General features: G+C 39.5%; 2 protein-coding genes across 2 annotated transcripts in view; one reads left to right on the top strand and one right to left on the bottom strand.

The window, feature by feature from the left end:
* Window positions 1-2,785, bottom strand: part of nell2a (neural EGFL like 2a) — a 72,170-nt gene extending 69,385 nt beyond the window's left edge. The window contains exons 1-2 of the mRNA XM_067501745.1: window positions 2,372-2,785; window positions 1,979-2,107 (exon numbers count right to left, since the gene is read on the bottom strand). Coding sequence (XP_067357846.1) covers window positions 1,979-2,107; window positions 2,372-2,423 — 181 coding nt within the window. The 5' untranslated portion in view covers window positions 2,424-2,785. The remainder of the gene's footprint in view (window positions 1-1,978; window positions 2,108-2,371) is intronic.
* A 3,414-nt stretch (window positions 2,786-6,199) lies between these two features.
* Window positions 6,200-13,619, top strand: dbx2 (developing brain homeobox 2). Its single transcript, XM_067499849.1, has 4 exons — window positions 6,200-9,364; window positions 10,470-10,553; window positions 12,379-12,563; window positions 12,984-13,619. The coding sequence occupies exons 1-4, from the start codon at window positions 9,088-9,090 to the stop codon at window positions 13,170-13,172; spliced, it is 735 nt and encodes a 244-aa protein (XP_067355950.1). The 5' UTR covers window positions 6,200-9,087; the 3' UTR covers window positions 13,173-13,619.
* The last annotated feature ends 1,457 nt before the right edge of the window (window positions 13,620-15,076 follow it).

The following is a 15,076-nucleotide window of genomic DNA, read 5'->3' as shown; positions in this document are numbered from 1 at the left end:
GCAAACAGCTATGTCCACACTACAATTGCTAATTCATACACATGCAAGATATACACATTTCTATACTTTGCATTACACTCTTCCCCTTTTCGTTCAGCAGCTACCCCTCCTCATGCCTCCATCCAGTATCCAGAGATAACAGCCTTCCCTTCGGGCGGGCAGGCAGGCAGTAGAAGGGACAGCCACGGATATGTTCTGCCTGCTATCTAATGAGTGTCGGAATTTCACCGTGGGCCTGTCTGCTGGTCCCAGTCAGCCAAGCATCCATACATGTGGAATCAGCTCAGTCTATCAAACGGCTGGCAGACAGCTCTGCTTCCTATTTCTCTCTCTTTCTATCTCAGCGTCTCTTTCTCTTTACCTCCCTCACCTTCTCTGTATCTCTACAGTACTGTGTGTGCCTTTGCCTGTCTATTTCTGATCACAAACAAGCAGAGACCCAGGTCTGCTCTGCCGGTATGCGTCTCCCTGCCTCCCCCTCACCCAACATCATTGACTTAATGTAGACATCCCAAATGAAGGATGGAGGCAAGCTCTGCCATAAATAACATGCCGCCTGCTCCGCATGGGTAGCGGAAGGTACTTAGCAAAGGTAATGCAAAGAAATAAGAGAGCATAATGACAGAGGGGTGCCAGTTGCAGAACAGTCATGTTTTTCATTTTGTGACAAAAGCTAGGGGAGCTTCTTTCTATAAGTGTCTTTGTTTCTATCATACTCGCTCTCTCTTTCTAACTCCTCCTTGCAGTCTCTCTATCCCTCTCGCAACCTGCCTGGATAAAGCATTCTTGAGTTTTGTCTACACAGAGGACATCAAATGGCCTGCCTTCACAAAGATGCTGGAGTTGCTGCTCCATGCAGAAGTGCTGCTGTCTCAGTGGCTGTGCAGGGAGATTAGACGATATCAGCATGGAGGAGGGAAGAAGAAATATGCACAACAAATGACTGTGGCGTTTCTCTGTCCCAAAACAACGCTGTCACTTTTGTACATTATGTGATCCGAGTTGAGATCCTCCTTGTGAAGATTTGAATGCTACCCCAATCTTGGGTTTTGACACTGATCTGGGAACCAAAAAGCAATTTCCTCTGTTGCTACTTTTGACTGGGTTATGATAGACATCTTCATCCCTGTGATGAGGATGTTCACAGTCTCATTTGAATAGTAATGACATGTCTCGCATCAAATGACAATGATGTAACAAAGGCAAAACAGTGTATATTAAAGTCAATCATGACCACGGCTTTGACAACTCCATTTGCACAGTGCCATTTGCTAAATGCCACAGATAAAATGTTTAGCCTACACACTGCCTTAGAACTGAAAACATGGACATCTGAGTCACTCTTCAACCCATTCACATTTCAGGTATGGAAACTGTCTAAACTCGCTTCACAACCCAGAAGGTGACCAGTGAGTAAATTTGGCAGTGGGACCCATTCACATCCAGACTCACATCGTACATCTCTGTGAATGTGGATTTCTTGCCTAATCTGATTATGCTCAGTCTTTCTATGACTCGTAATGCAACCGACCCATCTACCCCCCTCTGCTTGCCCTACTCACCCCACTTTTTCATGAAGAACTAGCCTTGCCTATTGTTCAGGCTGGTGGCAGTCTGTGGGCCCCCAAACTTAGCTCCATTATAGAGAAAAACTGACAACCCAGCATATGAGCCCGTGATAGCCCTTATACTTAGTTGTGCTATGGACAGTCATAAACAAACATACATTCTACAGTATTATCAGAGGATCTAACATTTTCAGAAAAGAAGCTCTACATCAGGCATCTCAGGAGAGGGGCTGATCCATGGATTACAATGCTTCATGTTTCAGTCCATAACAAACATTGAAGGACAGTAACATTTCTGACAATCGCTTTTCCCCTTAAAAGCAGATTTGGTCAGCAGTGATTCACATGCAGACCACTTCATCTGCTCACATTTTATCTTCTTTCTAAAGACAAAATATGTGTTACTGTACCTTGAAAGTGGAAAGCTCTAGACTCGCTGTGGAAGCCCTGGACCTGAGTAACTCCATCAAAGCTTTCTCCGAGGGTTAGTTCATCAAACACACTGATGCGCAGGGCAGGGTCAACCCCAAAACCTACAACTAATTAGCAAACACAAAAACATTAATGTCTTTATTATTTGTAGGTAAGGACACCTGCCATGCAGTAAACAATTCCTGTTTTAGAGAAAAATGAGGTTATGGTACTGTGGAGCTACAAGCTGGTTAATCTAGTAGGTCTGATGCTTTAGAAATGCATGAATGTCAAATTATCCAAAACACCTCATTTAATTATATTTATCCTCCTATAGGCTACATGTTGCAAAAGAAGGTTACTGTACAATCAGTGACAGTCCAGTGTCCTACCTGAGGAGGCATAAAATATACCGACAACCAGAAATAGCTGTAATAATCCCATGGTGATTGCATTAAGAAATTAGTCCATGTTTTGTCCACTTCCGAGAGACAGTATTGTTCAATCACATGCGAATGATGTATCACCCTCGCGCAGAAGGCTATTACCAATCCCAAATGTTGCGCGGAGGCATCATCACAACTTCAGATGCCCAGTGATGCAAAAAAAAAAAAAAAAAGCAAATCCGAATAGAAGAAAGAAAAGCAACAATGTCCAAATTATTCCACGCAACGCGAGGGCTGCTCCATCAGCACCCTCCGGCACAGGTGGGCGACAGAGGATGCACAAAGCGAAGTGCCGCTTCCTCACCAGCTCCACAGACGCTCCCACGGCAGTGTGAATGAGAGATGTGACAGAAAAAAATGTCTAGGAGTGAGAAGGGAAACGGAAAAATGAAACGAAACAATGAAGCCCTCTTGTGGCCTGAGAACAGACAACTCTTGAGGAATCCAGGGTATTTGTATAGATTGCAACCACGCCTAGTGCCAAGACTAGACGATGTGTGGAGGGCAGCTTAACCCCTGATGGGGACAGTTACAACTGTGGAAAACTCTTCCGAAATTCGGCCTCAATTAATTACGTTGGCAAACGTATGCGTAAAATGGAGTGCAGGTTACTATGCAATTTGTCTAAAGCGTATAATTAAGCATATTTTAATGATAATAAATGGATTATTCTTTATTTTAAAAATTTGTATTTTTCAATTACACGGCATCTGGACTAAACTTACTATGGGGGTTATTTTAATTACGTATATTCTCTTCAACGTCACTGTACTGTTCTGTAAAGCAACACACAAAAAAGCAAATATATACATTTGGTGCCTTAAGTAGTAGGTTTAACATAATAATGACATTAGATGTTAACAGTTACATTTCGAAGTCGACATATTATGACGTCACAGTATGATAAACGCAAGTTTAACGCCATTGTTGGTAAGTAGTTACAGCTGTGTTTGACGTGGGATTAAATTACATTTATGGTGGGGGGGAGTTTAATCAACAACGGTTTTCGTGGACAATTTGACCTGAGTTTAATACTGATTAGCCCATTAGAAACGAGATATGCCACTGTTACACTACTACAATTAAATGGCAGCAAGTATTGTTGCATGGTGAACTGAACAAATTGACAAAGCTAACGTTATTTGTTAGTAAATAGTAAATACTAAAGAATAGAAGCAGTTAATGGGCAAAAGATCAAATCTAAAAATAAACTCTAAATTCAATATTACAAAAATTACTATACTAATATTGCTAATAATATAACCAAATTTGTTAAGAAAATTAAGTTGAACATAAGTACAATTAAGTAGGAGGTTTGTTTCTCACTTACAAAACATATAAGTTAATAGTTCTGAAAAACATGTCTCTACGTGTCTTAGTTGGAGGTTAAGTTGCATCTCATGACTTTAAGTCGTTTTAAGTTTGTGCCCCAAAATTTAAACGTCTTTGGTCGGTTTACACTTATGTCACATAAAGTCCCAGAAATTGTCTCGGTCATACTGTTCTCATGGGAAACTAGGGTGTCGTGGATCAAAGTGTAAATTAGTGTGAAACTGTCGGGATGGCTTTTTTTTTTTTCTTTTTGCTGCTGCACATAAAGGATGGTTCCAGTTTGACACAAAAATGGCCACTTTCCTCCTCTCTTAGTGTGGTTCCTTCAAAAATTAAGTTAAGTGCAAGTTTGCCTTTTCGGCAGGTTGTATGAAGATGAATTGAAACGTGCTGGGCTGTGTGTGAGACTCCACTGCCTTGTTCATGCCTTTTTTATTGAACACAGATGCTCTGTGCTTTTAATATTTGTTTATTCCACAATCATCTTCTTGATCCGTGGGACCAATTACTATTTTGAAACATAATGGATTTATCAGCAGCCATAGTGGGGATTTTTTTTAAGGAAGATTAATAGTTGCATTTTCCCTGAATCCTAAACTTCATGCCAGATGGACATGAATTGAAGCCTTTGGGTAGAGGCTTCTTCAGAGCCAATCCCAAGTCCGCAACAAACTCCAGCCAATCCCTGAATTGCAGTGAAAGTCTTTTGTTGGCTTTGCTGATCTGCTGAAGTAGGTTGGCAAATGAGGCCAGCAGACATAGATGTGGACTATTGTAGATCCTGTGTGGTGCTCAGGTCTTTTCTAAAAACTATGGGTCACATTATTTCTGATTCCGAACAGCTTTCACTACTAACAGGCCCAACACATGTTTTGTTTTAATTATGATTTCAACAAAACAGATGTATTTGGACAAACAGGCCCTCAGTTTTCTTAAATTCAGATAGCGTGTTCATAGGTCCATGGAGTGTGGCTAATGGGTAGCTATTATCAGCAAAACAAAGGCAGGCAGTGGCTCTTACAGCAGTGGCAGAGTGTCAAAACTGCTGTGTTAGAGGGCCTCTAACCCTCTATTCATTATTAATAATACCAGATTTCTTCTGGGTCCAAACACAGGAAATGTAATTACTTTGTATTGCCCACAAGTTGTCATTTCATAAAGTGCCATCAGGAAAATAAGAGTCATTAAAGCATGTGCCTAGCCAAGAATGAAGTTAATAAATGCATACAGTGCCAACACACACCTCTCCTGTAGTGCATGCACACACACTTAATCTCTCAGGGCGAGGACAGAGGAACGGTGAAAGTCCTTTCATTTATCTTGAAATGGTCCAGATGGGTGATGCTTTACAAAGCTCCCACGTGCTTATTCGTTTTGGCCGTAACTGCACCATATAGACACACTAATGCCAATGACAAAATGGAATTACTTGTAGTTGCTGTGCCAGGATGAGAATGAACTGCAGGAAATAAAGGTTTACTGTTTCCACAGGGTTCCCCAGGGAATTTATTGGAGCATAATTCCATGTTATAGTGACCCTGCCTGTCTTTCAAATGGCATGTTCTCGAGCTGTATTAACAAATGCTAGCTAAAGATTTATTACACCTGTCTGCTTAAGTGATTGACATTACTGTGACATTTTAAGTCATTTTCAAACATATAGATATATGTATTATGGGATGCTAAGACATTTACATTTACATTAAGGTGTCTTACAAGCACACAAACCTACATGAAATTAATGCGAAGCAACTAGCTGTACTTAATTACTTACTTTCCTCCTTCAGATGATTAATTCTGCTATTACAGGGACTCAAAAAGCTGGAGACAAACAGCACGAGAAGCTTAAATTAATCAGATAAATTAACAATGAATAGAAAAAGATTCAAATATAGGCACGTTTATAATAAATTAAATACAGTTGGATCGAAACAGACTTTTTTCCCACTTGAATGACCCATTATTGTAGTTCTCATTCTATTAGTGCCTTCTACTGGTCATGGTCATGAACTGCAGTCAAAGTTTTAGAGTGGCAGTACTGATGTTCAGCCAGACAGTGTCACCCTTGTACCGTGCCAGCGCTAAATGCTTGATGATCTGAGATTTGACCAATACCATTAAGCAAGAAGGGCATGATAAAAAGGGCCAAGAAACTTTTTTGTTTGCATCCTGATAGTAATGACAGCTGGTTTGGATCTCTACCATACTTGGGATGGAGGGAGACTATAATGAAACCTGTACATGTAATAGAGTGTAGCAGCTTCTGAAAACATCTTTGAATATTAAAAACCTTTGTGATAGATCATTCTCAGAGCTCAGACACATTAAGAATATTAATAATCCAACAACAACAACAACATTAACAGCAAATTATTGCTAGGTTTTGTTTTTGTCTGTTAGCTTTGATGCCAAACAGTTACTAAATGGCTGGGAAGCAATAATTAGCAGCTTTGCTAAAGTTTACAAACTGATTGTTTTATTTAATTTTATGTTGATGTTTTTTTAAGAGATTAGACCACAATGAAGAGTTTATCATGGTTTAGCATCTTTAGTCATTTAAGTGAATCTTTATTTTAGATTTCTGTGTAAATCTGACAAGTTTGATTTTAATGTCGACTCTTTTTCTTTAACCGCACAACCCCCAACTAGGACTTGAGGGGCTTACGTCACAGTTCAGCTCCATGTTCCTAAAGAACAAGCTGGGATTTCAACATTTATCCACTCTTGAAACCTTTGAACAGTCATTGCCGGGTGAGAAAAAAATGCCAGCGCAAGTTTAAAACTAAAATATAATATGTTCAAATGCATCAACCTTAATATGGGCAAAAACACTGGAACACAGTTTTACATATGCTGATCTTTTATAGACTGTCCATGCAGTGCGGTGGCTCCACACAGCCACTCCCATTCCCCTGGTTCCTATCGTGAATGTGTGCAGTGAGCTGGCTCATTGGGCCCTCACAGTGAATGGCCCGCAGTTATTCACTCAGCATACAGAAGCTCATTAGAACTCTATAGACACACAATTGTGGGGCTCACATTAGAAACTTCCTCCTCTGGGGCACAGACACCACACACAAAGTGCCAGTTTGCTGCTAAGCTAAGCGCATTGTCTTCCTGATTCATAGAGCCTGGCCCACCATTCACGATATTAAGTTCGAGTGGTGGAATATCAATTGCGTGTGCAATGGGCCGGTATCTTTTTAAGAGCTTTAGTGAGGTTAAAAAGAGAGAAAAGGGATCTCGGGCCAGTCTGCGGAGTACTAGCTTTCAGCAGGCCTATTGTGAGGATTCTGAATGAAGGGACCCCTGTTCTTTCCCTCCATTTTTTAAAAGAGAGGGACATCAAATAAATTCACATGAACTTGCTTCGGGGTGTTTCCAAGACCCACTGTTTAAGAATAGCCTAATTATACCTCGCTCTCCTGGAGAGCTCTATTGGAATCTGACTAATTACGAAGTGGTGAATCTTAATGATGATACGCTCTTAGAAATGGCTTTTAAAATTGTGTGAGATTGGTTCCATCTGAAATGTCAATGAACACAGAGAAATTTAAAACACGAACGGGGATGCACAATGTTCTAAGGAGGGTCAAGGGTCATTTTAACAACTTTCAAACATATCATGGAGTCTCGTTTGTTACTCAAAGAGTAATTTAAGGAGAGAGAAAGTCCATATACATGTCCATATAAATAAAGAGATTTTTTTTCAATGTTATCACATAAACCACACCTGGAGTGCAATCACACATAAACAAATACAGTTAATAGAAGCACTCTGGGATTCCCTCCTGCTTTCTCTCTAAAATGACTCCACGACACAAAAAGCCGTAGGGGCCAATCGAAGCCCTGGTCTATGTAGAGCATGTTAACACACACTCACTATACAAAAGTAGATAGTGCACACAGACTTGCAAACACTCATCATGTGACAGAGCGCTATGCCTTCTCCACCAGTCTGAGGAATAAAACCTCAAATTTGATTACAAGCAACCTTTGGCTCCCTGGCCATCACACAATAGGCCGAGCTGTCTGGGCCAATTTCCATGCTCAGCATGAGGTATCTACACGCGCAGACTGCAGCTCCCTGCCACCCTCACCCCACACCCCCCGACCAGTGTGGATATGCCTGTTTACTGTGCCTAAACTTTGGGTCTGTCGCCCCTCTTGTTGAGCCTTCTATTATGATGTTGAGGATCATTAGTTGCAGTGTGAAAGGTTACACAAGCCTCTTATTGAATGTGTTTGTATCAAAACATCACTACATGCGTGTGTGTTTGTGTGACCGTCCAATTTACAGTTGCAACCCTTAAATATGCAGCATATGACCCCTTTGCCCTTAAAGCTGTCTCCTAAAAAGTAGAGTGGCTCACTTCACTGCCCACACGGTTACATGTATCTCTCGATAATGATCCAAAAATGAATTCTACTAGAACTTATCTCCTCTTTAAAAGTTAAATAAAAGTTTAAACCAACAAATAAAAAAAAACATATTCAAAGTGTATCAAAGTAAGGGGTGGCATTTCATTCAATAACATCTTCAATTGAAAAAGTTCTTTTAAGATTTTCAAAACAAACTGAAAACAAAGAAAGTTATGTGGAACTATTAATATTAGTCTTACTGTGTAATTGCATAAAAAAAACATACTCCTAATTATACAGATAACTCAGGTCATCTTGGGACATTATTTAAGATGACATTAGTTGGTTTTTGTTTTTTTTTTGAAAATACAGACATTTTCTTTTTATTGCCTCCACATAGAAAATGACATCTTATATTTTGATTCCATTACTCAAAACATATTTTTTCCACACCAATATTTTAGTTTGAATCATTTTGTTATTAAGAAAAACTTTACGGAGTAATGTTTGTGAAATACACAAAACAGCACATTGCAAATCAACCGCTCAGTCGTTTGTATAAGGCACAATGAAGCTCTGAGGGAGGATGGAGAAAAGGGAAAACTATTTACTACTGGAGAGGACTGTTTGGTGCATGTTAAACTTTGGCCAGCACTTCATTGTCTCTGGTGTCTATCATTTAATAGCCTAGTTGACATAATGAATGAGCCAGACCCACCTTCTGCCACTCCAGAAAGGACCCCAGCCTTATCTGAATTGAGAAGCACATTAGAGCCTCTCAGCCAATCACGGCACAACCCTGTCGCAAAGTGCAGGCCCAAAAGAGGAAGATTAGAGAATTTTTGTTTTCTTCGAAGTTTAATGAAGTTGGCCTGGTCACTCAAGAAGGAATTAAAGGAGAATTTAGTGTCACTGAGCTGTGACTGTTGAAGAGGGAACTCAAGTGTTCAGGTCACTGTGTGAACAGGATGGTCTCAGTTCAGAGCTGCAGTAGGAGGAATATGGCTGGCTCTCCTCCTGCGTTACCGGGCTTCGGGAGTTCGGGAAAGAGTTTTCTTATTGACAATCTGTTGCAGTCACAGACACACTCAGCCCGTTCAGAGGGGATAGCAGGTGGATACCTGAGACGTGCAACATGTGAACGTCCGAGGAGAATCTGGGGCCTTGAGCATGGAGCCTACCAAGGCCAGGCACAGAGTCCTCAGCTGGTGAAAGATTCAGGGGGACCACTTTTACCACACTCAGGTAAGGTGATTTTTGGATCCAAGTAGAATTTCTAAACAAAATCGTATGTAGCTCGAATATGTCAGGGGCTTTGAAGGCTTGAATCGCCTTGAACACAGACGGAAATTCGCTTTTTTAGTGTTTTACTCGCCTTGTAAATTATTTATTGCTTAAAAGTTTAGCATCAACATCTCTAAAGAGATGTCAGTTTATAAGTATTACTGACACACTGCCGGTAATTAACAAGTTTGTTTACAATCATGAAAGAATTTGATCAAAAATTACTTTAAAACATTGTAAAATCCTAGCTTTGCTTTTTTGGGTTTTTTTTATTCTTATTGCAAGGAAAAACTTCAAGGTCTCTTTTTTAACTTACGCAATATGTTTTCTAATATTAATGAGGGCAGCTGTAGCTCAGTTGGCAGAGCAGTCATCCACGAACTACTGGGTCAGTGGTTGGAATCCTTGTTCCTCCTGCAACCACAAATTTGCTCCTATACTGTCGGCTACTTAAGTCACTTGGAATAAAAGTGTCTGCAAAATGACTAATTTCTATGAAATTTAATAGAACTCAACTGTTTGCTGGACAAAGAAGTATCCATATTTTATTTTGAAGTGAAGATTATGTGAAATGTAATTTCCATAAAACTATTGGGTAAGGTGTTTAAAGCACAAAACTTAATTTCAAACCACTGAAATAACATTTTCATTTACACAACAATACAAAATCTCAAGCTTGGCCAAAAAATAAAAATGACTGCATACATAAATTTAGATACAAATTCTGATAAACATGCCAAATTTAGAAACACGTGACACTTTCAACCCCTACCTTTTTATCTAAGCAATGACTTTCTAAACAGAATGCATACATTTTGTGGGTTTTCTGGGTATTCTTCAAATAGACATTATCAGATAAAACCCTAATTATAAAATAAAATAAATAAAAAGTTCATCATTGTCTGTTTCTCCTAAAACCTTGCACTGTATGCTAAGTAGCTCAAAAGAAAACAACTGTAATACAGGGCAGGATTTAAGATGCCCTGAGAAATTCATGGTGATCCAGGTAAAGTCATCACACGTTATCACTCGAAAAATGTCTGACTGTCCCTATCTATCTTTTCAGGTGTGCTGAACAATGTTTTCCTGCAAAGCCCACAGTATCTACTAACATGCTGTGGTGGGTCCAGCCCCCCTCCTGTCTTCTCCAGTGAGTGTTTTATGCCTCATCAGCAATGCTTCAGCTACTCTCTAAGCATTAGCAGCAGGGTCTCCCAAGTGTTCCACAGCTAATTACTGATGCAATGCCAAAGAGCTAATTCTCCGCTCAACTCTGCGCAGCTCTATTCATAACCATTCACGGCTGTTTAGGATGGGGAAGAGGGGTGGGCTGCAAGGCTTTTAATAGTCCCTGGGGCCCCCTATTTTGTACTTGCAAATACAGACTTTACTAGCACAAATATGCAGAGCTAATAAACATCTTGTCTTCTGTCATATTAAGATTATAATTACCAGGTTTGGGTTATTATTACCAAGGCAGACGGTTTTAAACTTAGTACTTCCTCAGCACATTAATAAGTTGGGTTGTGAATTCCAACAGTTTGAAATTAAACGTCCATGCTTTTCAAGTAGGGTATTTAAAAACTATTAATTCATTACATTTGAAATGTTTTCCAATAAATTTCCTACTTCTGCTTGAAAAGTTATAGGTCACATAGCTATAGCGATCAAGCACTGACTTGCACTCTAGTATTATAGTATCAATTAAGATTAGAAATAGTCTTATTTTGCTATTGTTCCAAAGAAACTGGAAGTAATTAGTTGCTGCTCTCTATGACATCTGTCAAGAAATGTGGAAAATAAAATAAATCAGAAAGCCCTCATCCCACGGGTCCCTAGAGTCCCCTTAGTAGGTTGACACTTTCCCACAGTGCCCAGCAACACAACAATGCTATGTCTGGCTGTGACCAATTGGCGCATTCACTCCACCATCCACACGCGACCTCGCTGCAATTTTTCACTGCAAAGATGAACTCCGCTAAGCACAAAAAAAATGCCTATTTCTCGGCAGAAGTGGGCTGCACCAGGAACATCCCCCCAGCCATTGTATGGCTAAAGAGCTTGGTTCACTGACCCCCCTCTTTTCTTCTGCCGTTAAACTCTCATTCCTGCCCATTGGAGACCTCTTGACTAGGACATAAAGCATTCAATGAAAGTGACTTTTATAGACTTATTCGAGCTCATCTTCACATACAAACTGCCTTCATACCTGCAAGTGAAAAGATTTAGTGTTGAGCCTATTGTTGGTGTCCTACAGGGCTCTATAGTTGGCCCACTAGGGTAGACACACACGTTGCACAGGAATGACCTAGTAATCAGCTATTCAAATGAAGGCCACTGAGTCCGAATAGAGAAGTGAGAAGCATGTCCAAACCGGTTATGTGCTCCCTAGAGGTGGTCTATGTGCAGATTTGTCGTACAGATTAAATGGATCGGATAAATTGTTCCACTTGACTTTTGCAGTGCGTGCACCTGTGAGTAAAGCAGCATGGGATTGCTCCTCACAAGCCACTAAATCCTTTTTTTCACCATTGAAATGGCTTTCTGTTCTCCTTAGTCAACCCCACTTGGTTAAATCAGACAAATAGGAAGAGAGAAACTGAAAGTGAATAATAAAGTGCGTGTGATAAGAGCATATCGGGGTTTGAAAAGTGGTGATGGTGGAGGAAATGTCCATATTGAATGGAGTTTATTCACATTTAAAACTGTATTTATATGTATTTATAAATTGGTTCAGGCATTTAATAAGAATGTCTGGGTGCCTTCCGGCTTTGTGACCAATATTTTAGTTGTGTGGTCTTATTTCAATTATAAATTCCCCATGTTTCCTATTTGAAGCTAGAACTGAAGCTAGAATTCGTGAACATAGAAATAATTAATCAGTGACAACTAAAGAATAAGTAGCTATGCAACAGACAAATTGTTGGGATAGTCAATACGTTCACAAATAATATACTTTCCCATGTATCTTTCAGAGGGTGCAAATATTCGAATGTGGTCTGCAGATATAAGTCCTAAATCACGCAGAGGGATCCTCAGGAGGGCTGTGTTTTCTGAAGAACAACGGAAGGAGCTGGAGAGAACTTTTCGGAGACAGAAGTACATTAGCAAGACAGACCGGAATAAATTGGCAGCTGATCTTAGTCTAAAGGAGTCACAGGTAATCAAACATGGATCACCTAAACCCTTTGTATTTATAATGTGTTGCTCCTAGGGCTAAATATGAATTTGAAGAGCAGGAACATTACAAAAGCCGGCAAACCCATATGAATATAGGCTTTAACACAACTACAAAGAGTCATGGCTGTACTTAAGCACACACATGCCTTTAGCTGAATTCTAACATCAGCTAACTGCTGATACATTGAGTGGAAATAATGTTTACTCACTGTAAAATGTTCCACTTAAAACCACATGTGTGAACCACATTATGGCACTAGAAGAAAAGTTAGGTGAAAACAAAAACACTGGGCGCCTGAACACAATTTAACAGTTCAGACATTTCAAAGCAGATCAAAGTGATAAGCTGACATGGCTTCACAAACTGAAGTAAAAAGCTTCTACTCTCCCGCTGTTTTAGGTGAAAATCTGGTTTCAGAACCGTCGAATGAAATGGAGAAACTGCAAGGAGAAGGAGGTTCACAGCACTCGCTCCCCAATGAATGAGCTCATGGCCCGAGGTCTTGCTCGAGAAGAAGAGCCATCGCAGAATAACAATAATGCAAAAACAGAGAGTTCATCACCACAGAGGAGTGTCAGGAACACATGAGGGGCTTCGGAAAGTAAACAGAGGACTTTCCCACTTCATCAAAGGCTACACTACTGGGAGTTTTGTTAATATGTGGATGAAATATGCTGTCTGTCAAAACTAACACAGGTAATATTAACTCTGCTTTCAGCGCATGCAGTGTTTGTTGCATTGCAAATGTAATTAGCCTACACTGCTTGGATATCCATCTTACTGCATTTCACTGGCTGCAGTAAGCAATGTCACGTCTTTCCAGGAAAGACTCATGCTCTTTGACTGTAATGCAATCAGGTAAAGGCACAAGTTCGTCATGTCGTTTACTGCCCATTTTCCTTTTTTTTAATGTTTTGGTAACCTTTTAGCTAATATTTTGTCCATAATTCGAAACCTTGTTGATATGAAATTTCACCTGGCATATAGTATTTTTGTATATTTTTTGTGATATTGAATCTATAGATCAGTTGTAAATAAAGAGCTAAACTGAATTCTGTTTTTTTCTTTTTCTTTTTTTTGGCTATCTGGAGCAAAACCCCTAATATACTCATAACATGTAAAAGAGTACTCTATTATAGACTTTGTTGCCTTGCAGTCAGCATTAATAAGATGACCAAAAATAAAAATTAGGAGTTACCTACTTAGAAAGTAAGTGAGAACTAAACAGTTTTACTTTATTACTATTTTACACTTCTTCTCAGCAAACATACATTAGATTTTGCACTAACTGTAAACAGATAAACTGCAATAGCATTTGACATGACCATGTTATCTGCAAGGTCAGCAGCCGTACATTCATTCCCACCTTCTAAGCTGTTTTTGTCACTTTTTCCTTAGCTCCTGCACTGTATCACTGATGTTGGCCTTAGTGGATTGGGCCACAGTGGTTGAAATCTTTACCCTGCTTCTGAGATAAGCTCCAGCACTTCTGAAGCAACTCTGTTTTAAGATACTGTGCTAAGAGAGTATAAATTGTTTAAAAACAGAAAGAAAAATAAAATTGGTGACAAAGTAAAACCTGATTTCAGGGATTATGCAGAAATAGTTTTAAGATTATCTTTGACAAGATGCAGTGAGGTCATTTATGTGAATGCATAGTCAAAGTAGTATATTAACAACAGTAACACTTCTAGCTGGTCTTTAAGTGTCCTCTGGTTTGTCTCATGTTAGTATGTTGTATGGCACTTCCATTATGTTCTTGCAGGAAAAGAAATATTAAACCCGAGTAGACAAACACATGACACAGCGATAGAGCTTGAAATAAGCTAACTCATATTACTAACAATGAATCAATCGAAACCCGAAAGAAATAAAACACTCACTAAAAGTCATAGTCCAGATTCAAAGTTGTTGGGGAAGGAACACGCCACATCACACGCCAGTGGGAACCCTCATGGACAGCTTCATGTTCACTAGTAAACGGACGGCAAACTGGGCAAAAATTGACAATTTAAAGCCAAAAAACTTGCTATTGCTTCAAAAAAGAACTTTTTTTTTATTATCTTGCCACGTTACCTTTTTAGAGCTTCTTTTCTTGTGGCACAGCACACGATGACAAGGAGAGCTCTTGCTTTGACAGCTTCCTCAAGAGTAACTCTAATACAACAAAGATAAAATAAAAAGGTTGACGAAAAAGTGATTAATAACTATAAATTGGCTTAGACAATTTGTCAGTTTTAAGAAATGTAATAATATTGGCATCCATCTTAGGCTGACCTACTTTATCCTTAAACAAGTCCCAGTATAATTTAAAATAATACACATCGCCACACAACTGTCCGCGGTTGGAAGAGATGTACTATAAACAAATGCAGGCAGGAGATAATTTTGAAGGGGAAAAAAAACACATGAATATTCTCTATTCTACCTAGAAGACAGATCAACAAGGAGTACACCATAAAATGAATAGTATCACAAAAAAGAATCACATG

Source organism: Channa argus, chromosome 4 (genome assembly GCF_033026475.1).
Source record: "Channa argus isolate prfri chromosome 4, Channa argus male v1.0, whole genome shotgun sequence".
Classification (NCBI taxonomy): Eukaryota; Metazoa; Chordata; class Actinopteri; order Anabantiformes; family Channidae; genus Channa; species Channa argus.
This window is presented reverse-complemented; position numbering and strand designations above follow the sequence as displayed.